This window comes from Charadrius vociferus, unplaced genomic scaffold (genome assembly GCF_000708025.1).
Source record: "Charadrius vociferus isolate BGI_N301 unplaced genomic scaffold, ASM70802v2 scaffold384, whole genome shotgun sequence".
NCBI lineage: Eukaryota > Metazoa > Chordata > Aves > Charadriiformes > Charadriidae > Charadrius > Charadrius vociferus.
The window spans coordinates 29,257-51,225 of NW_009648234.1; the positions used below are offsets into that span (position 1 = coordinate 29,257).

At 52.9% G+C, this 21,969-nt stretch overlaps 1 protein-coding gene across 1 annotated transcript in view; it reads right to left on the reverse strand.

The window, feature by feature from the left end:
- The window catches only part of BIN3 (bridging integrator 3), a 33,007-nt gene that overhangs the window by 8,465 nt on the left and 2,573 nt on the right, over positions 1-21,969 (reverse strand). Inside the window, exons 3-6 of the mRNA XM_009884141.1 lie at positions 15,109-15,149; positions 14,428-14,489; positions 9,306-9,442; positions 8,928-8,970 (exon numbers count right to left, since the gene is read on the reverse strand). Of these exons, the coding sequence (XP_009882443.1) occupies positions 8,928-8,970; positions 9,306-9,442; positions 14,428-14,489; positions 15,109-15,149 (283 nt within the window). The remainder of the gene's footprint in view (positions 1-8,927; positions 8,971-9,305; positions 9,443-14,427; positions 14,490-15,108; positions 15,150-21,969) is intronic.

Here is a 21,969-nt window from a genome sequence, read left to right on the forward strand (position 1 = left end):
CCTGCGAAAGTCATCAGGGAGCTCGCCCAGCGTCACCCCGCCGCCCAGCTGCCCGCGCGCGCGGATCAGATGCTGCTGCCCTGCACATTGCTTTTTATGGTAACCTTCGCCCGCCGCTCCCTATTATATTTAAATGCCACGGCAGCTTACGGGTCCCGGCCGCGCCGAGCTCCGAGAGTGGACTCCCCATCTCCCCTGGTCGCTGCTAAAATACCTCCTCCCTCTAAATCGGGTCCCAAAAATACGCCCTGAGAGGATGAGGGGGAAATAGGGATGAGCAGTACGGATTGGAGGGAGGAAGGGATGGGGTACCCGGGTTGGGAGGTCTCCTCCGTATATAAAAGCACAGAGGTTCTTTGCCAACGGCGCACACTCCATGTCAGCAGCTCGCGGTTGCAGCTTCTGCAGAAATTTCTCCCAATTATTAACGAGCTGGCAAGGGAAAGCAAGGATCCCATCAGGCCGGCGGCTCTCGGCTTTCTTTTTTGTGTTATATCCCTTTGGATACTCATCCCATGTATATCCCCGTACGGGGTGGGTTTGGAAACGGCACACAACCTCTCACCTCTCCGCATCGCACCCCAAAAGCGAGGCAGGAGGATGCTGCAGGATGCTAAGGACTACGGGGGCGAGCTGAGCTGCTCCTCCTCGACACGCTGCTCCTCCTCGACACGCTGCTCCTCCTCCACCTGCCTCCGGGCCTGGGAAAACGTCGGAGGAGATGTCCCGGGGCTGGGAAATCCTCCTTTCCCCGCTCCGCAGGGAAGCAGCGCGCCAAACGCTGAGCCGTGGCCGTCCCCTCCGGCGGCGCCAAACCACCAGCGTGGCCGGGATGCGGCCACCACTGCCCGCGCATCCCTCCGCTCTTGGAAGATGCGTATCAAGAAGATGCCTCAAAAGCGCTTATGCCTCCCGGCGGTACCCACCGCTGGCTCGGAAACGGCGTTTTTCCGCCGGCCCAGCTTTGGAGCCCTTTCTCTCGCACACTCTCCCCGTGCTCGGCGCTTCCCTGGTGCTCGTACATTAAAAGAGCCGCGAGACACCAGAGAATTCGCACGCAGCCATTTACATCTTACAAACTCGCCACCGCAGGGGAAGAGCGAACCCTTTAGCTCAGAAACGCAGCAACTGAGAACGCAGAGGACGACCAGCGACACAGTTTCCATTCACTTTGAAGTTAAATCTGGTTTTAAACAGGAAAAAGGCTTGAGTTTTTACTTCTCCCCCCCCCCAGCCTTTTTTTTTTTTTTTCCTAATATCAACTCGGTGCGATTTTGCAGCCCGTAATGGAAGGACACTGTACTCCGGCAGCGCTTTTAAAAAAAATAGCGAGAGAGCGCTGGATCTGAAGAGGCTGTTACCGTGTAGGCACAGCAACTCCTGTCTCACAAGGACTTTTAATGCATAGATTATATGCTCCATTTCAGAGAAGGGGTGGAGGGTGTAGTTCAACTCCACAAGCCGCCGTTAATAAAACCCACCGTGCCAGCTCCCGGGCTCCAACCCACCTTCCCGCAGCCCCGCTTCCAGCTGGAAACATCAGCGTTAAAGTGATGGGATGCTGTGGGATGTGTTGGGGGAAGGGGGGGACGGGACACCTCGACCCACCCCCATGAGATGCTCGAGGGGGTCTGAAGGGCTGCGAGCGGCAAAGTTGAAACCCGCTCAAGTTTTTCCTGAGCAGCCGCAGCGTGGGGATTTTTAAGTCGTTTGCAAACCCCACGGGGCGGCTGAGGTTGTCTCGAGGCGGTGGGCCTTCACCTCCGGCACCAGCAGGACGGACTGGGACAGCCGCGGTTACTCCAGACACCGCCAGAGTGCCAATCGAGCTCTCCCCGTGAATCCCCCCGGTTTAATTTTCACGCAGGATTAGCTCAGCTCAAGCAGGGGAGGATGCTCCTTCCTTGGCCTGATCTGGATTGAGGCGAAGCTGCCTCCGGCTCCTGCAGGAATTACTCCCTGTGAATTCCCTATCGCCCCAGCAGCTCTGAAATTGCCCCCCCCCGAGTTCAGAGAGAAGCGGGTTTCTTGCCCGTGGCCGAGTCCTGCCCCATTTTTTTCTCCCCGTGTGTACAGAAATAGGACCTGAAGCCGAGTGCCAGGGGTGGTAAACACCCGCGAAGGGTGATAGGGAGATACGGGCTCCGCCACGGCCAAGTTATTCCGATGACTTAATAAATTGCTGCATTTCACGTGTCAGCCCAGCGCCTTCGCAAATATCTCATGCATCTTATTTACAAACGCTCCTCGGGGGGAAAGCCTGGCGGAAGGGCTGTCTACAAACCCTCCAAAAGCTCCCGCCGTCCACACACACATCCTTCAGTCTCCCCCAGCCCCCCGAGAACAGCCCTCCGAGGATCCCAAAGCTTTTCTGAAGCTCAGCACCGCGCCCCCTCCCGCCAGCCGCGCTGCCACCAGACGAGGGACATCCTCAGCGCCACGGGTGGCGAGCGACATCCCAAACAGCATCCGCCACTCCGGAACCCAAATCCGAACAACCCAACTCCGGATTTTTAGCATTTTAGCGGGACCAGGGAAACCTCACAAGCAAATCCGGGTCGTTTCACCCATCCATTCCCCACGCGCGCGCAGCAAGGGCAAGGATTCCTCCCGCTGCAAAGCGCTGCGAGCAGCGCGGATGCAAAGCCCCTATAGCAGATGTGGGTATTTATTGATAAGCCCGGCACCATCCTCCTCCGTACGCTCCACCCAGCCCCTGCTTTTCTCGGGGATGAGAGGGTCTGACAGCCGGAACCGCTCACAAATCCCCAGGACCGCCCTCTCTTACTCGATCCTTTCTTTTTTTTTTTTTTTTTTAATAAAAAGCAAAGAAAAACGAAGCCGACTTAAAAGGAAATTCGGCGGGTACGGCGCTAAAAAGCACAGAGCAGGAGTGAAGGTAAAACAGCAGCACAGGGCATTAGAGCCCCCGCCACGAAAGCAGCTTGCAGAATAAGCCGCCGTTGTTCCCTGTCACTTTTTAGGCAAGGCTGCTGAGAGGGGATTACAGCACAGGCGGCTTAAGAGGAGCAGGTGAGGGGAGCTACGCAGGGATAACTAAAAGAAAATACAAATTACTGTCTCCCTGCTGCTGGGGGCGGGGGGGGAGAAGCGGGGGAACGTACCGGTGAACTCCTCTTAGGATGACAGTTTAGCCTCGGAAAAAAAAAAAAATATATATATATATAAATCACCCGATTCTCTGAATTATAAATCATGTTGCCAGCTCGTCTCCACGCCAGCCTCCCATCAGCTTCCCATAATTAAAGGCCGGGGCTGGAGAGACACAGGCAGGGAAGAAAAAAGTGCCACCAGGATTCCCGTCGCTGCCGGATGTGTTCGTTAGTCAGCCCAGCTGACAAGGCTGGTGCTTGAAAATTGAAAACTTCTCTCCTCCTCTGGCGGGAGGCTGCCGGCGAGCGGCTCCTCGTGGGGATGCTCGAGGAGCGGGACCATCCCATCACCTCCCTGCCCGCAGAGAGGTCCCACAGCAGCCCATCTTCACCTCTCCCTCTCCATCCCCGATGTATTCCCGACATTCCGCCCGTCTTCATCTCTCCCTCTCCATCCCCGATGTATTCCCGACATTCCGCCCGTCTTCATCTCTCCCTCTCCATCCCCGATGTATTCCCGACATTCCGCCCGTCTTCATCTCTCCCTCTCCATCCCCGATGTATTCCCGACATTCCGCCCGTCTTCATCTCTCCCTCTCCATCCCCGATGTATTCCCGACATTCCGCCCGTCTTCATCTCTCCCTCTCCATCCCCGATGTATTCCCGACATTCCGCCCGTCTTCATCTCTCCCTCTCCATCCCCGATGTATTCCCGACATTCCGCCCGTCTTCATCTCTCCCTCTCCATCCCCGATGTATTCCCGACATTCCGCCCGTCTTCATCTCTCCCTCTCCATCCCCGATGTATTCCCGACATTCCGCCCGTCTTCATCTCTCCCTCTCCATCCCCGATGTATTCCCGACATTCCGCCCGTCTTCATCTCTCCCTCTCCATCCCCGATGTATTCCCGACACTCCGGGCGTCCGCCAGCCCCCATTTTTCATTTCAGCAATGCGAAAGGGGTGCTAGGGCTTTGGTGCGGGGAAAAATAATGGGAAAAACCTTTCTTTCTCCCCATTTGCAAGTGCCTCAAGCACTCTCCTTGGCAGCCCCGTGAGCTGGACCACGCTGGCATACAGGCGCGTTTTTCCCTACGGCATTATTTTAGGGACGACGGCTTGGATAACGAAAGCAAAAGGAAGCGGGCAGGGTCTACGGTTGGTACCGGACAGGGGAAAAAAGGAATAAGGGAGTTGGGGAGCGTGGGATGCAAAAGAAAGCGACGGTGGATGAGATGAGGAGGAAGTTTGGAGAGGCACAAGGACGGCTCAGCGCGAGGCCGAAGCATCTGGGCTATGTCGGGGGATGCCTGCCATTCCTCAGCCCGTGCCCACACGTCCGTCGTGGACCCGTCCACCCACCAGGAAGGGGGAAATTAAAACCAGCCCTTCCGACTGGAGCGAAAAGGAACAGAAACGAAGACGACGGTACGAAAAAGCGGCGAGCGGGGGATTAGGCTGAGCGCCCCGCGCGCGGCGGGAGGGGGCCAGGCAGCCATGTGGCTAGCTTTGCGCACGAAATCCTCATTAGGGGCTCGTTAAGGACATGAAAGCGGCTTTTCCTGCTTCCGGTCCCCAGCACCCCTGGGGCTGCTCGCGGCCGGTTATCTGCTCCGGGAGGAAAGGCAGCTCCAGGGTTGGCGTTAACGGCAGGGTTAGGGGAAGAAGATGATGACCCCCCCCTGCTCTGTGGGTGCCGAGCGCTGGTTGCTATCATGGAATCAAAATGGTTTGGGTGGGAAGGGAGCTTGAAGACCACCCAGTGCCACCCCCTGCCCTGGGCAGGGCCACCTCCCCCCAGCCCAGGTTGCTCCAAGCCCCGTCCAACCTGGCCTTGAACACCTCCAGGGATGGGGCAGCCACAGCTTCTCGGGGCAACCTGCCCCAGGGGCTCACCTCAATCTGCCCTCTCCCAGTTTGAAGCCATTCCCCGTTGTCCCATCACCCCATGCCCTTGTCAAAAGTCCCTCCCCAGCTCTCCTGGAGCCCCTTTAGGCACTGGAAGGGGCTCTCAGGTCTCCCCTTTTTCACCTTCTCTTCTCCAGGCTGAACCCCCCCAACTCTCCCAGCCTGTCCTCCCAGCCCTCGCAGCATTATCGCCGGCTTAGATTTGCTGACATACAGCTCTAGTGGAATTTATACATCAATCTGCTCCTGGATTGCACCTCCGGGACCTCCCGCTGCGGTGTCACCCAGCCCCGGCTGACGGCACCCCGGCGGCGGCAGCGCCGTTGCATCACCCTGGCCGAAGCCTCTCTCCGTGCCGCAGCAGCAGGACCGCGCTCCCAAGCCAAGGGGACGGTACCGCGCCAGGGTGACCCCGACATCCCCATGCTCAGGGAGGAGCAGACGGCTCAAGTTCGTTAATTCAAGACCCCACCGCAAGGAAAATCGGCTCCAAACACGAAAGGCATTAAAGCCCGTGAATCTCCAAACCACCTGGCTTATTTAAGCCGCTTCCTTCCTTCGACACCGACACACAATATGTAACGCCGAGATGACAGAACACCGTCTATCGCCATCCCCGACCCCGCCAATGCTCCTCACCCAAGCCAGAGTGAAGAACCGGAGGAGTGAAGTAAAAACCAGCTGTTTTTCTCCCCCCCCTTCTTGCCCCAAATCCGCCGATCTGGTGTGAATTTACGCAGGCATCTCCCAAAGAGGAGAGCAGATCCCTCCCGACCTTTCCCAGTCACCCCAGCTCCTTGCCCAACCCACGCGCCGAAATATGCAATATTCTCCTTAGAGCTTTGCTCCTTCCCTGAAGTTAAACGAGTGATTCCCAGCCAAGGGCTTTTTGGGGCCCAAAAAGCAACAACTCTGAATAACCCTACGTCCCCAGAAGCAGAAGGATTTAAACAATACGAGCCACCGCCCCCCTCTAAATCTACTACCGCTTTCTTCTGCGCGGTTTAACAAATTCTCCTATATTTCTCTGAAACCTACGATCCCTGGACAACTGAATGGAGATTTTACTGCACATGTGCCTCTGATTACAATATATTACCACTAATGATAATTGCCTGGATTATACTTATCTCTTTCTTTGGCTAATAAACTAGAAAAGACCACCAGTGAAGATGTAATAAAGTGCAGCTGTTGCAGCAAAAGCCTTTTTTTCTAGGTCAAAGCAAGTTTGGGAGAGGCTGGGGAAGGCTGTCTCTGCGAGGGGAAGCAATACCTAACTGGAAATGAGAAGAGCTCCTCCAGGCAGCTTTCATTAATCTGAAACTTTTCTCCTCGAAACGTCGCCGGGGTTTATCTGCCAGCAGGACAAGGGGAGGTGAGGCGCAAGCTCTGCATTTCTCTCCTGCATCTCATTAGCTTCCAAAGGGACCCTTGGGCTCCTCCGAAACGTTCCCGGCTGCACGACTCGGCCACGCGCGTACCTACGCTCGCGGAGAGTCGGAAAAAAGGGAAGGAAAGGAACATTTTTCGCTCGGCGCGGAGATGCAGCCTGGGCGAGCATGAAACGTAAGTTGTTTAAGAGCACGCAGCGACTGTTCGCAGGTGCCAAAGGGCAGGAAGGGGGGGAAAAAAAAAACCAACCCCACCATATCCAAGTCCAATGGAAATTTAGGAAGTTGGAGAGAATCGCCAAGACTGGAAAGCAGGCAGGACGTCGAAGTAAACACCCCAACGCTTAAGTACGGACCGGACCGATAACGGGCGAGCTGAGCGTTACACCTCGGGAGGCGAAACCTCCCGGCGAAAGCGCTCGCGGGCGCCGCGCCGGTGCCGAGGGGGAACAAACCGCCTGCCCCACCGTCCTGCAAAACTCCGCCGTTTCCCCAGTATTTCCCTACCAGCATTTCGCCTAGCTGCCTCCAACCCAAAGCGAGAGGAAGAGGCGGTTTTTTCCCCCCCCTTCTTGTACCGTTTGTGTTACGGCAGCGGCTACAGCAGCCCGAGCCGCACGGCGCACCAACGCAGAATACGACGTCGGCGACGTGGAAACTGCTTTATTGTCTTGGACCAAGAGCCCCGTACGCTGCCCAGGGTTTAAAACACAAGGCGAGGTTCGCAGGGAAAGGGATTATCTTTCATTTCATCAGCTAACACAAGTTGGGGGAGAAAAAAAAAAAAATAAAAAAAAAAACCCAACAAAAATCCATTTCAGAGACACAAGCCCTTCTTCCAATTTTAACAGAATGCTGGAAGAAAAAGTTAATGTATCTTTCATGAGGACAATCTAGATAATAAGCAACACAATTCCACAGCACAAGCCTGGGATTTTTTTCTATCTTTCTTTCTTTTTTTTCTTTTTTTTTCTTCTAAATAATCAAGAATAGACGACCAAGGTAAAACTTGAGTCACCAAACATCCCCCGGATAGAAACACAGTGTAACCTCATGCGCTAAGTGGTATACGAGATTTTACTTTCAGATTTGGGCAGAAACAACAACTTAAAAAAAAAAAAAAAAAACAAAAAAAAAAACAAAAACCCACAACCAAACCACCCTGTGTCAAACCTAAACTAAAATTGTTATTCAGCAATTTGCAACACTTACTGTCATATTAAAGTCATTTTATTTTCTTTTCGCTCGCTTGCTCTGTTCTGGTAACAAAATAGCGAATCTCAGGATTTCAGAAGGCATTTGGTACAGCAGCCGAAGCGCTCCTTAAATGTTTAGGGGGTACAGCCTGTGACACCGCTAACGGCTATTAACGCCGGTGGAAATTGTGCAGACGGAGGGGAATTGCACCAGATGAGACCGAGGTGACAAAATAGCCGCGGTGCCGAGGCATGGCTGAGTCCTGACGCACCGTCCGGCACCGGTTAGCAAGAACGGGGGGGGAAAATGTGGAAATCTGCTACCAGGACAATACCGTCAACAACTCCGGCTCTCGCTCTCCGATAAGGATTTCTTTCCACACCGGACACGGTGTGGAGCGAGGTCCGGCTCCGGCACGCTCCCTGCCACCTCTCCTCCCGCCAACCCGCCCGGTGGGGTGAGTATTTAGGTGTTTGAACAAAAGTTTCTTTCCTTTGGAAGTTTTCTAGCTTAAAAAAAAAGTAGGAGCTTGCTTTTAGGGAAAGTTCTTTCATATTTATAAATAATATATCCACGCGGGAAAGAAAGAGGCGTTACAGAGCTGTCGTAGCTGGACAGTCCGACCAGGCTTTTCCTGCAGAGGTTTGGTATGACTTTCTCCGGGGTCTGAGACATCCCGTTACCAGCCCGGGATGGGAGACGCCGGCGTTTTTCTGTCCGTACTTCCCACCTGCTCACTGTCCAGCTACGGCGGCTCTGTAACGCCTCCTTCTTTCCTGCGTGGATATATAATTTATAGATACGAAAGAACTTTCCCTAAAAGCAAGCTTCTACTTTTTTTTTAAGCTAGAAAACTTCCAAAGGAAAGAAACTTTTGTTCAAACACCTAAATACTCACTGCACCGGGCGGGTTGGCACTGTCCGTGCCTGCTGCCCGCGGGGGAGATTTTCCCCCTCTGGATGGAGCAAAGTGTTGGTAGTAACCAACACGCAAAGGGAGAGACGCTGGACGCTTTAATGCATTCAGCATCACTCATCTCAAGCGTTCTTTAAAGCACAGATAAAGACAGCCGGCAGGGTAAGACACAAGAGGTCTTCTCCCTCCCCATAGAGTACGGCCTCAGCCAAACCACCCCCCCTCTCCGTGCCCCAGCCGTAAAGCGAGGAAGATGCCATTTTGGCACAGGGACGTGAACTATTGCCTCTTTAGGAAGGGCTGATTTCTAACCTGACAACATCTCTCTCGATGATACACATCCCTAAAGTACACGGTTATGACAAACCCTCGATATGGCTCATAAGACAACGTTGGTACTTACTTTTTCAAAGGCTCTATGACTGTCTTTTGGATCTGATTCACCTGTTGAAAGCAAAAGGGATGATTATATGTCAGGCTTGTTGAAAAAGCCTGTTTGCACAGCGATACATGTTTGCACAGTGCCCACCATAGGATGATGTGGGCTTCCCAGCACAACCACAGTGCCCTTTAACCAAAAAAGAGCAAACTTCTCCCATGTGCTCGGGATGAGCTGCAATCCCCAGTACAACCAGTCGGAAGAAGAGCAGGGTCATAGAGAAACTCATCTGGGAAGCGTCTCGGGGATGACGACAAAAAGGGAAGGAGGATCTGTCTGGAAGGGCGAGACATCACCAGCACCCCTCAGCGTCCCCTTCTTCAGCCAAACCCACATTCACCTTCTCCTGGTTGAAAGAGTCCATCCTCTTCATCGCCGTGTCGAAGGCCGTGACCATCTCCAGAAAGCTGGGCTCCTGTTCACACAGCGGGTTGGACAGCAGGTCCGAAGAGATTTTGACAGCCGATTTGGACATGGCTGCGGGCAACGGGAGCGGAGGACATGCAAAGGAAAGCAGAGAGGGTCACGTCCCAGCGGCCGCCCGGTGGGACAGCCACCCATCGCCAGGGCCGGCTCCTGCATCCGTAAAGGGTGACTGCGGGTAAAAATCAGGGATTTAAGCCACCGAGGAGGGTTTAGCACAACTTTCCAGGAAGATATTCAACAGTGGTTGAGAGAAAAGAAAGGAAGAGCCACCAATTCATTCACGTAAACACCCAGAGAACTGTTTTTATATAAGTTAAGTCTGAAGCACTCCGATGTACGGCTTGTGATGTTGCCAGAAATAATACCAGACTAACAAAAGCACTGTTCTCTTAAAAAAAAATGTAGATGGGTTTTTTTACACGCCTTTTCTCGACAGACTATTAAGTGTCACTCTCAGTCTCACTACAGCTCTTCCACAATGAGAAAAATCACAGTCCATTAAGTCTTTCAAATGGCTTTACAAAAATATATATTTGAAGTGGATTTAGTGCTGGTGGAAAAGGACCAGACTGACAGGACTGGAAGACGAGTTTTTCTCTTTTACTCTCAAAATAGGCACTACACAGGCAGCAGAGACACAAGCTGGCTAAGCACTTTCCCTCAAAGAGCCTAAATTTTCTGCCTCTGGAGACCGACACCCCCCCCCCCCCAAGACAGGGGAAAGGGCAAAGGCTGAAGTCCCTTCAGACCCTGCGACCGTCACCACGAAATCCAGAAACACCACGTCACACGCTGACGGGCTTCAGTTCCTGCCTCGCCGAGCACTTTTGCTTGTTTTCCATCAGACACATCTCTCTTCCTATCCACACACTTGGTCTTCAAAGGGAAAATTAAATCCCTATGGCAGGACCACTACAAAAAAGCAAGAAAATAGCTAAGGTATAGAACGGAGAGAAAAAAAAAAAAAAAGATGAATGAAAAGGCAAGCATCAATATAAATGGGAATAAAGAAGAAAAAAGGAAAGTCCTGGGTACTAAAAAAAAATAAAAAGAGTTCTTTTTCGTCAGCACTGTTGCTGGAAGTTATTCCAGTTTAAGATCAGAAAGCCAGATGCTTTAGCCGTGCTACAGATGAGCTTTGGAAAGACTCCTACTGTACTCACTCAGATATTAAAAGTTAAAGTCATCTGAATAATGGGGCTTAAGATCATAAATCAAGGGGTTAAACATTCTGATTTAAAGGTTACACACAATTATACAGAGAGCTCAGAAGCTAAATAGCCGGGAAGCTCAATGCAGAACGAGACACTAACTACGGAATAACAAAGCTACCGTATCCGTCTATTATCCAAACATTAAGGGTTTAGGCATTTAAACCTTTAAACAGATGGGATATAATCCATATGTGTGACCACATCTGAGGAAGGATTTGTGCCAAAATGGGATGGAGTTAAGAACGGCAGAACTCCTTCAGCTGGAAGAAAAATTAGTTTCCCTTCATAAGGAGAGGATTGAAAGTGCGCTGTCGCGAGGAGAGCTGCGGCGAGCAGCGGGGTCATCCCAAGAGGCCAAAATCTGGGGCTTTTCAGGCATGTTCAGCCAGATTTTGGGCAAGGCACTTCCCCTCACCTGTACGGCTCTGAAAAAGCAGCCGCGGTGGGCTCTGCAGTTCCCAAGGCAGCTCTGCAGACCCCAGCAAATGCTGCGTCCCCGATGGCGCGCAGAGAGCCGGGACCTGGGGACGGCATCCCCTGGTCCCACCTCCATGTGCTCGGCGGTGAGCCCCGTCTTCAAACTCAACAGGGACACTGCTGATGTGGCAGGGGAGAGAAAGGAGGGAGAAAGGAGGGAGAAAGGAGGGAGAAAGGAGGGAGAAAGGAGGGAGAAAGGAGGGAGAAAGGAGGGAGAAGAAGAAGGGAGAGGAGGGAGAAAGGAGGGAGAAAGGAGGGAGAAAGGAGGGAGAAAGGAGGGAGAAAGGAGGGAGAAAGGAGGGAGAAAGGAGGGAGAAAGGAGGGAGAAAGGAGGGAGAAAGGAGGGAGAAAGGAGGGAGAAAGGAGGGAGAAAGGAGGGAGAAAGGAGGGAGAAAGGAGGGAGAAAGGAGGGAGAAAGGAGGGAGAAAGGAGGGAGAAAGGAGGGAGAAAGGAGGGAGAAAGGAGGGAGAAAGGAGGGAGAAAGGAGGGAGAAAGGAGGGAGAAAGGAGGGAGAAAGGAGGGAGAAAGGAGGGAGAAAGGAGGGAGAAAGGAGGGAGAAAGGAGGGAGAAAGGAGGGAGAAAGGAGGGAGAAAGGAGGGAGAAAGGAGGGAGAAAGGAGGGAGAAAGGAGGGAGAAAGGAGGGAGAAAGGAGGGAGAAAGAGAAGGGAGAAGAAGAAGGGAGAAGAAGAAGGGAGAAGAAGAAGGGAGAAGAAGAAGGGAGAAGAAGAAGGGAGAGAGAGAAGGGAGAGAGAGAAGGGAGAGAGAGAAGGGAGAGAGAGAAGGGAGAGAGAGAAGGGAGAGAGAGAAGGGAGAGAGAGAAGGGAGAGAGAGAAGGGAGAGAGAGAAGGGAGAGAGAGAAGGGAGAGAGAGAAGGGAGAGAGAGAAGGGAGAGAGAGAAGGGAGAAAGACGGGAAGGGAGAAAGACGGGAGAAAGACGGGAGAGGTGAGCAGAGGAAGAGGAGAGCATCGCCTGCCCCTTGGGGTGGGCTTCAGGAGGGTCTGCACTGCACATAAAGCATGTGGGACATGACTCCAGTTACAGAAGGTGACTTTAGAGAGTCGCTGCTTGTTTGTATTATGATAAAAGCAGCAGAGAACAGCCAGGCGCGCTCCAGAGAGCAAAACTGAGCCACGGTGATCCAGCACGTCACCTGCATCTCATTTCAAAAGCAGAGCTTTTGTCTCCAATTAAAGAACATCCTCCTGCTCCTTAAGATGATGTTTAGTTTGGAAAAGAGGGTGGGGAAGGGGCTTAGCGATCTTTAGGCGCAGTAGAGAGAGCGCTGCTAATAACCCGTGCCCTGTTCCCAGCCACGCTGCCGCAGCTGGCAGGGCAGCGGCTGAGCCTCGCAGGAACATTTTCGTGCAGACGGAGGAATCGGTGTCATTTTGAGCCGAGTCTTTTTTTTTTTTTGGCAGAAGGTGGAGACTCCGGCCACCAGGTCCAGTTTGCTTGGGAGTGTTTGGAGGCAGTGAATAATCAACCCCCCTCGGCACAGAGGAAGAAATAAGAGGTTCAGGAGGACACAACAACGCTGATACACCGCCATCCTCGTCGGATATCGGGGCTGGACGATGGCTGAGCAAGCACGGCTATCTCCTCTCGGGAATGGGCACTGCCAGGTGAGGACAGGAGTCCTCAGTGCTTGATCAGATCTACCTCCTTTTCCTTCAGCCATCCCTCACCAGACCACATTCAAAATCTTCCCTCACGCTCATGATTTCATGCCTTTAAATGAGAAATCAGATCTTACTGGATCTGGCCAAGGCTCATTTGTGACTCTGCCATGTAGCAGAACGGAAAAAGAAAGTCCTCCCACAGCTCCTCCGGGACTTGAAATGCTCCATATAAACAACGCCCACTGCAAGGGAGGGGAGGGGAATCCTTAACGAGGAAAAACTTACCAAGGATCCCTGACAATGACCAAAGTCCCCAGAAAGGGCAGTTTTCACCCTGGAAAAGAGTCCTGGCAGCGCCGGTTACTGGTGCCTTTCCCACCGCCCTCCCTGTGCAAGCTCACGCGGGTGCCAGCAGGGTTCTGGGAAGGGTGGGAGAGCGCAGGCAAGAGCCGGGATGTGTGTTTATGTCTGGCAATACGCGAGCGTGCACACACACACACACACACACACACACACACACACACACACACACACACACACACACACACACACACACACACACACACACACACACACACACACACACACACACACACACACACACACACACATACACACAGGTGAGAGAGCCTGTATGATGGGAAGCCCCAAATTTGCCAGCCCTCCCGCTGGCAAAGCGCCCGGTGGGGCTCCTTCCCACTCCCCCTGCCCCTCCGTGAACCGAACTCCCACGAGATGAGTGTTGGACCAGTCCAGCCCACACCTGTTTGCGCTGGTGCATCTGCTTTGGCTCCGGAGCTGTGGGGGCCCGGTACAAATAGGGACTACAAACCACATGCTGAGAAAAAACCATCTGTGTTTAAAACAGCTCTTTGCTGCATGTTTCTGCGGGCTGCCCTGCTCGGTTCAATAACCGGCATCCGCCGAATCCACTTCTCCGCATCGCTCCGTCTTCTCCTCTCTCCCGTGCTGGTTTAAAGCCTGCGCCACGTGGTGCGGTCGCACCGGTTTCCTACCAGAGAAGCTACGAACGGAGCGGGCAGGGGCTGCCCTGCCTTGGGAGGGGACACCTGAAGGGCAGATGTCACCCGGCGCGGGCAGCTGCGGCGCTACGCGCAGAGATGACTCGTTTATTGCTTCCTACATCGCCCACTGCCCCGAGGGTCAAGCCAAAGCAAGCAGGCACCGAAGGAACGAGCGGGGTTATTCCTGAATGAGAGCTGCCAGGTCAGCAGTTCCTCCGTGAAACGCGTACAGCGAGTCCTACGGGGGGCTCGGCAGACCCCCCCCAAAGCCTCGTCCCACCCTCCTTTGGCTTCACATAGCTTCAGACACCCTCGACTGAAGTAGGTGAATACGCATTGCTCAACACAATAGGCTCAGCTGGAGACCGCTCCTGCCTGTCTAACATGTGAACTGGAATAAATACTCCTCTTTTTCGGTTGCAGAAACCGAGGGGAAGAAAAGAAAGTGACTTGTCCAAGGCCACACAGCGAGCCGCAGCTCAGGAGATAGGGACTAAGCCCGTAACATACTTTCTGTTCCCTTGGTTGAGATACCGCTCGGCAGCCCTCATGCAGATGGCCTTGTAACTAAGCAAACTGAGTGGGACTGAGATCTAGATTTGTTTTCCAGACTTGTCACAGATTACTCATGTGATCTTGAGAAAGTCACTTCATCTCTTTGTGGCCAAGTTCACAGTCTATGTATCCTACAGTCACATACCCAAGTCTGCATCTGTGCTTTTCTTCATATCCTTCTGAAGTTTTTTGGTCTGATCTTCCAATCTGAAAGATGGAAGAACAAGGCAAAGTCTGAATCTTGGAAAGAAACAAACCGAAGTGTATCATACGTGCAACAAATCATTTACGGGCTGAATATGCTGGCTTCTGTTGTGAGTTAAAAATATCCAGGCAAGGCTCTACGAAGTTCAGCGCTGCCCAACCTTTTCTGGTTGTTTTCAGATGGTTTTCAACCTTTTCAGGTTGGTAATCTCTTATCCAAAGTCACATATTTTCTTAACTCCTCACACTCACCACAAATGGCAAAGCCAAATGCTTCCAGATGATAAGTGTGAGCTTATGTCACGCAGGCAGTATGGTAAAACCAATATTTGTCCTCGGAGGTGTTGAGCTGTTTGGTGACCCCGGAGTTTTCTGGCAATTTTACACTCTTTTACTTTAGAGCTGCCATAATCTGCACACCTCAACCCCACTGCAAATACTTCTTAGGACACCTTTGAACGCCCAGCCGCCAGAGAAACTCTGAAGAATTAGAAATTACAGGGCAGCGAGTGATTTGCTGGGAAGAGCATAACTGGCTAAAATTTCCTGGGAAGATGCAATAAGAGGGCACAACAGAGAAGAATGCTACTGTTCCTGTTTTACCGGTGTGGTTGATACTTACTGCTGAAGCTTTCCATATTCCCTTTCAAAGTCTCTCTCCACCTGTGGAAAGAAGAGATGGAAATCAGTTCAAAGCCACTGCGGCAGAGCCTGGAGTGGTAACTACCTCTGCAGGGAAACCTGTCCTCAGGAAATGCCAACGTGAACCCAGGGAAGCGCAGGCTGCGGCTATAATGGGAGTTACGCTTCAAAAGTAAATGAAGTCTTGGGTTTTGGTTTGGTTTTGTTTTTTTTTTTTTTTTTTTTTTTTTTTTTTTTTTTTTTTTTCCTCCAGACTCTCTTAGAGCAAAAGACACCGCCACCAACTGCGTCAGCTCATTCCAAGGATGTGCTCCAGCGCATGAATTGGAAGCTGACGGAGTAAATGGGAATGCCTTTAAAAGCAGAGAGATCGCAACTTAGCACGCACCGACACAGGCGCCCACAGCTCAGCTCGGTGCCGGCGGGGGACGAGCCCGCTTTCTCTTCCAGAGTCTCTTCCAGAGCCTTCTCTTCCAGCAGCGCGCTGCAAAGGAGCCCTGCGGTGGCTCTGCCCGTGCCTGGCTGCCAGACCCCCCCCCGGCCGCTCTCTCCTTCCCCATCCTCAACAGGATGGGCTTTTTCTCCCCCCAAACCCCTCAAGCCATCACTGAGCCCTCCAGTCTCCGTATTATTCGCCCCCTCGATACTCTCCTTATTCCCGCAACAGCTCCCTTCCAGGGAATACTTCGCTCGCAGCAGCGGTCCGAGCGGACTGCGGCACCTCGCAAAGGGAGGAGAAACAACCTGCGCTGGCGAAGAGCGCAGAGCTAAAGAACAGCCTTCTCCTGATGCTACATCAATGACTGCTTCCTCCTACTTGCTATCTGGCAGCAAATCTCCAGTGATACGAGATATTTTAAGGAACTTTCCTTCCATGCTGACTGTTTTAACACACGCTTAAACATTCATTCCACACCTCGGCGACCAAATAAGCAAATGGATTTCAATTGACCAGCCAAGAGTAAATACATGCGCTTTTGTTGTCATGGGATCAAAACTGGGTTCATTTGTGTTGTCAAGCTACCACGCTATTAAGAAAACGCTAAGTGTTGCAAGCAGCCAGGACTAGAAGGATCCAAAGGTTTGTTCCAAACCTTCACGCCGTCCTCCAGATTTCAAACCCAGGCTCGATGTAACAGCACTACGTGAAACCAGAACGCTTAACAGGGACGTTTCAATCAAAATCGCCATTAAAATACCAGTATTTTAAGACGGAGCCTGGTAAACCCAGTTTTCTTGAAACCTCCTTTCCTAAATCTCTATTTTGGTCTGCCTTTTCAGCCACGCTTGAACCCCGCAGCGACGCCAGCAGCCCCATCCGAAGGCAGCCGGTGCCCGGCTGCAGCGAGCGTGCCGAATTTCATCCCCCATCCCCGGCGGACAGCTGTCCACACCATCAGCTCCCACCATCCGGGGGATGCGTGCTGGCTCTCCCTGCCGACGAAAAACCCTCCGCCCAGCTCCGACTGCCTTTCGCGCTGCTAAAAATGGGAGCTGGAGAAACGGGCACGGAGCAGTGTGGGGGCAGCTCACACGACTTGTGCCCGGTTCACGGTTCTGCAGAAATCCGCAGCAGCTGGTGCCTGGAGGTCAGGTAACCGGCACATAGTAAAGAAAAAAAAAATAAAAAATAAATACATCACCCTCCGTTTCTATGGCTGTTCCGGCTGCTAAAATAACCGGGGAGTATTGCACTCTATTTATACGCCTTATGTGTGAATTGTTTTGGTTGCAAAACCAGAGAGGGTCGGGCACGACTCAAAAATATGTCCTTTGAAGGCTGGTGGTATCGGCGCCCTGGCGTGGAGCTCCGGCGCTCTCCGCCTTCGGGAGGATCTTCTTTTTGTCTGCTCAGCAACCAGTTCCTCCAAGAACCGGAGGGTTTGGCCTCGAAATTAAACTACCTGCAACGATCCGCGGTATCCGCCCCTTCCCTTTTGCTGTTCGATTCCCCCCGTTACTGTGCAATGAGTGGAGATGAGCAAAAGCATCGTCACCTAAGGCAGAACTCCCCCAACCCTGCGACCCTCCGAATGATGTGAACCCCCAAATCTTCCCAAGCTTCCCCGAAACACCCAACCCCGCTTAGCCCGTGTGCTTTCTATGTTTATGATGGAGGTGAATCTACGAGGCGGCACTTCAGCCTGACTCACATCTCCAGTGCCATCTATGCAGCGACAGCTGCCCAAGGATTGCTCTTATTTTTCACGCCCACAGTAGCAACTGGCTACCAGTCATCGCAGCCCGCAGGCTGGTGGAGCCCTCCCAGTCATCCGCCGCTCTCGTTTGCATCGCGAGAGCCCGGATCCACGACGAGGAGCAGGGCCCCCCGTGCAGCGGGCAGAGAAGATGCTGCTCTCACGCGCTCCCACCGTGCAGATCCACAGGCGGCGGCGAGCGGCGGATCAGAGGCGTGCGAGGAGGACAAGCCGAGAGCAAGCCAAGCGCGTTTTGCAGAGTACACAGTAATTCCCGCTCCCAGAAGCGATCGTCAACGGCCGCACGCACCCGACACTTACGGCAAAAGGCTACGGATAGGATTATCATGTTAAGAGTAACGAGAAGTACAGGCAAGAAAATTACAATATCCCGAAGGGAAGTTCCCGTAATATTAAAATAATCCCACTTCTCGGCAGCCTCTCTGGAAACTCAAAATCAAAACGTATTGAACGCTTTTTCTTCTAGGCATACGGGCTAGTTAATGCAAGATCGCACGTCTCTGGGTTTTTATTTAAATCTACATAAAGAACGAGGAGTTCTTAAAAGCATTGAAATAAAACAACGTTCTTCTTTTTCACCCAGTTTTTGGGGGTTTTTTGTTTGCAAACACTGGGCCTTCCACCTGCGATAACATCCCTCCCGCTTTAAGGGCAATATCATAATCGACACCATGGTTACAAGGCAACGAAGCAAGACCAAAGCCAACACTACAAAGAGATGGAAATAAGGGACTGTGATGAACCTTCTTATCCCCCTGAGGTTAATTTCTTTTCCTGGAGGAGGAGGATGAGCTGATTTCTACATGTTCCAGTGGTCTCAGCCTCTTCGTGGGTCTTGGGAAAAAGAGGAAAGCGTACGCTTCCTCCTCCCTCCTCTCCAAAAAAAAAATAAAAGAAACCCTTATAATTAGGCCAGAAATTCTGCTATAACCTGGAACTTCTGCTGAGCTTTTGCCATCCCATCAAGCAAGAGGAGATTCGAGGCAAGTAACGTGGGTGAACGCTCGCTCTGGCGTCTGAGAGCGGAGCCCTGAGCCGAAGCAAGGCTGCAGCGTGCGGCTGTACCCGGGGTTTCACGGGCTTCACCGCCCCGCGAGCTCTCCAAACACCCGCCCAGCAAGGAAGTTTCAAGACACGCTGCTTAGGCGGCAGGCTAAAAGGGAAAAAGGATCCACCTCTGAACCGCGGAGACTGGTAACATCCCGCTGAAGACTTAAGGAAGAGAGCGAAAATGAGTATAATTCTTTAACCGGCGCCACTTGATTTCACCCCACCGTTTCTGCGCCATTTACTGCGTTAATTCGGGATTTCCAGCTCGCTGGTGGAGCCCGATGGAAAGGCGCTGCCGGTCGGCAGCCGCAGTGGAATCCTCCTGCTCACGGAGCTCCTCCGTCCGACATCCCTGGGGAAGGCAGAGCTGCGGGGATGAGTCAAGGAAGGGAGGTTTGGCAGACGTGCGGGCCCACAGCTCAGGTCTCCGCTCCCTGCCAAGCTGACTCACCCGAGGTTAGCCAGCGAGGAGGAGGAAGGCGAACCATCTGAGTCAGCCCAGGCCAGAGTGCTGCCGAGGCAGGGAGGGAGGAAAGGGTAAAACCTGGGTGAGGCGAAGGGGCTTGTGCGCTGGGTTGCCTTGGCCCAAGAGGGGATGAGAGCTGGTGGGCTCCTCCAGCCTCCCACCCGGCTCTGCGCCCCGTGGGGACGCGCGGCCGGCTCTTCTTCCCGGCTACCTGCCGGCTCGGATAACCCAAGCCCCGGTGAAGAGCAGGGTACAACCTCGGGGTGACGCGGATGAACTTCAGCGAGCCGGAGCTGCAGGAGAGCTCGGAAGACAACCGCAGCTCTGGTTCCAGCGTAACCTCTGCTCGGACCGAAGTTGTCCTGGGGGAGGGAAGAACATCTCCGCCGTAAGAGGCTTCATCGCCGCATCGGATTTGAGCAATAAACATTCTGCAGAGAGATATAATTCTAACAGGTTTAACTCCTATCACTGGGCATTAGTTTAATTGGGCTGTGTTACTGTGTCCTCTGCGGCTCCGCTGACAGCAGGTCCTTCTCTGCGCATTAGATCCTCCCACCCGGCTCCCGGCCTCTCGGCAAGCCCGGTGACAGCTGCTCTTTTCAGGGGAGAGGAGGGGAGAGATTACGCCGTCTGGAATTGGATTTGCCCAGGTTAAGGTGGAAACAAAGCAGAGGCATGTCTGGGGGGCGGGAGATCACTTCAGTTCACCAGCCGATATTTTCTACGGGGTTTTTCCTTCTACCTGAAGAGCTAAACTGCGGCTGACACCATGCCCTTCTTCAAAGGATCAGAAGCGAGTGGGCATAGGGAGTCATGACTAATTCCCTCCGCAGCCCCGGCAAATTGCTTTTCAGTACTACTGCCGGCCTAGATTTGACACCGGCCCCAGCATTGTTTCATCAAGAAAAGACAAAAAGGCTCGCTGGCGAGCGAAGCCTCTCTCGGCAAAGCGATTCTCCCCTCTCCTGCGCTGGAGTCACACGCCTCACGGCGAGCCAAATAAGTTAGATCCTAACAAACGCTTGCTTTTTTTTTTCTCCTTTTCTTCCTCCTTCCCCCCCCTCCTCCCCCCTCCTCTTTTGTGGTCCAATCTCTGTGAGTGGGAGATCCTCTACCCGCAACCACTTCCCTTCTGATCGGCTTGGGATGCAGCTCTGGAGATGCCCCACCTTCCCGCTTCCTGCAGCGGGCTCCAGAGGCCAACATCTGGAATATCACAGACCTCGGCTGCTACCGCTGTTCCCAAAAAGCCCGCACAGATGGTGCGTCGCAGCCTGCAACTGGGAGGTGAAGTTGGGGGCCTCGAGCTCGCTAAAGCTACAAAGCAGCCCCGACGCTTCCCCAGCACGATGCCGAACGCTTCGCTCCCAGGGGAGATCGGTGGTTTCCTGCCGTTTGTTCTTCTTTGAAGAGCTGCACTTTACACTTACTGTGAGGTTGCGGAGCTTTGGGCTTCCTGTTTTCTGCTTTCCACGTTATCTGCTGCCTGGAGAGGATCAGCATCATCGTCAACACACGGCAAGCGGAAGCCATTTAAAAAAATCGGCATCCGACTCCGAGATACTGAGCCGTCGACGCAAAAAACTTGTTCTTCGTCTTGGGGGAGCTGAGGAAGAGGGGGAAGGAAGGAAGAAAGGAAAGAAGGAAGGGAGGAAGGAAAGGGAAAAGGCCTGGAAACGCTCATGCTGCTGAATGAACCTCTGCCTGCCGGATATTCTGAGCTGTTCTATTTAATACACAGACACACACATATATATATATATAAAAGCGATGCCTGCCAACTGCCTCGGAACAGCACATACCAGCAGCTCAGGGGAAGGCAAGCTCTCAAAGGTGCGACCGTTCATCTGCACCGAGCCCAAGCTCCTGCCGCAGCTCGGGGATGGCCGATTTCAGCAGCACGGCACAGGGGAGACGGGGGTCTTTCAGACAAACCTCTCGCAACACCGAACGCAGCAAGAGCAGAGGGAAATCGGCAAGCGCTGGTGAGAGAGAAAATATAGTCAACTTGGATGTGAGAACGAGTGGGATGGAGATGTCCAAGAAAAGCGGTCAGGACACCCAGAGCCGCAGAGCAGTTGGTTCTTGCAACAGCCTGGAAGAACACCGGTGTTGGAAACAGCGGGGAAGAGGACGAGAGGCAAAATCTCGTGGAGCAGAGCAATGTGGGGTCTCCCGAACCGAACGGGAATGGGTGTGAAGACTTGAGGCTGGTGGGCAACCTTTCCCGGGGCACCGCAGGCAGCGGCACCAGCCCCTGGAAAAAGGGCAGCCGAAGAGACGCAAAACCCACTGAAGGATTTTATCAGTCCTTGTCTTCATCGCCTGCCTGGCTTAAATTTTGTACCGACAGTTTGGAGCCGTTACAGAAAATTGCTGCTCCACGGCAGCAGACAACTACCAAATCCTTTAAAATAAACCACGACAATCAAGCCGTAAGGGGAGTGGCAGAATTAGCCCTCTGTCTCCAGGGGAAAATGTCATGTCCCAAGGAGAAACCCCCGTAAACACGAGTGCCCACGCATCCTGAGGAATTAGCTGCGCTGAGTGTCCCAGAGAGGAAGGATCAGAGATGTTCGTCTGTTCAAGGGATTAGGTCACCAATGCCGTTACAAAGACAAGGTCTCCACCGCGCTCGCTGTCGGGGTACTTCTTTTAGAGCAGGTATGCAGGTTAGTTTTCAGGGACGGCTACTGTGAGGTCCCACAGCTTTTTTTGCACGGGACAAAGGCAAAGACCATCTGCTTAAGGAGGGAAAATACCACAGCCAGCTGCAAGCAACAGCACTTGGGATAGGAGTCTCAAATACACGAGAATACAAAATGCTTTTTTAATTTGCTTTTAAAGCAAATGCTGTGCAGCACAAATTAATTCACGCCCGAGCACTAAGCATCTCAGCTTATAAGCCTTTCTTTGGAAACAGTTATATTCAGCGATCTGAACCACTCCTCCTCCTCCATCTGCTCAGAAAGGATGAACAAACAAACCAGTGCTGAAAGAAGGAAGGAAGGAAGGAAGCCCGTTCAGCCATCTCCGAGGAAAACTGTGCCAGACCAAAAGAGCTCTTCCCCTCACCGCCCCCCCCCCCAAAAAAAAAACAAAA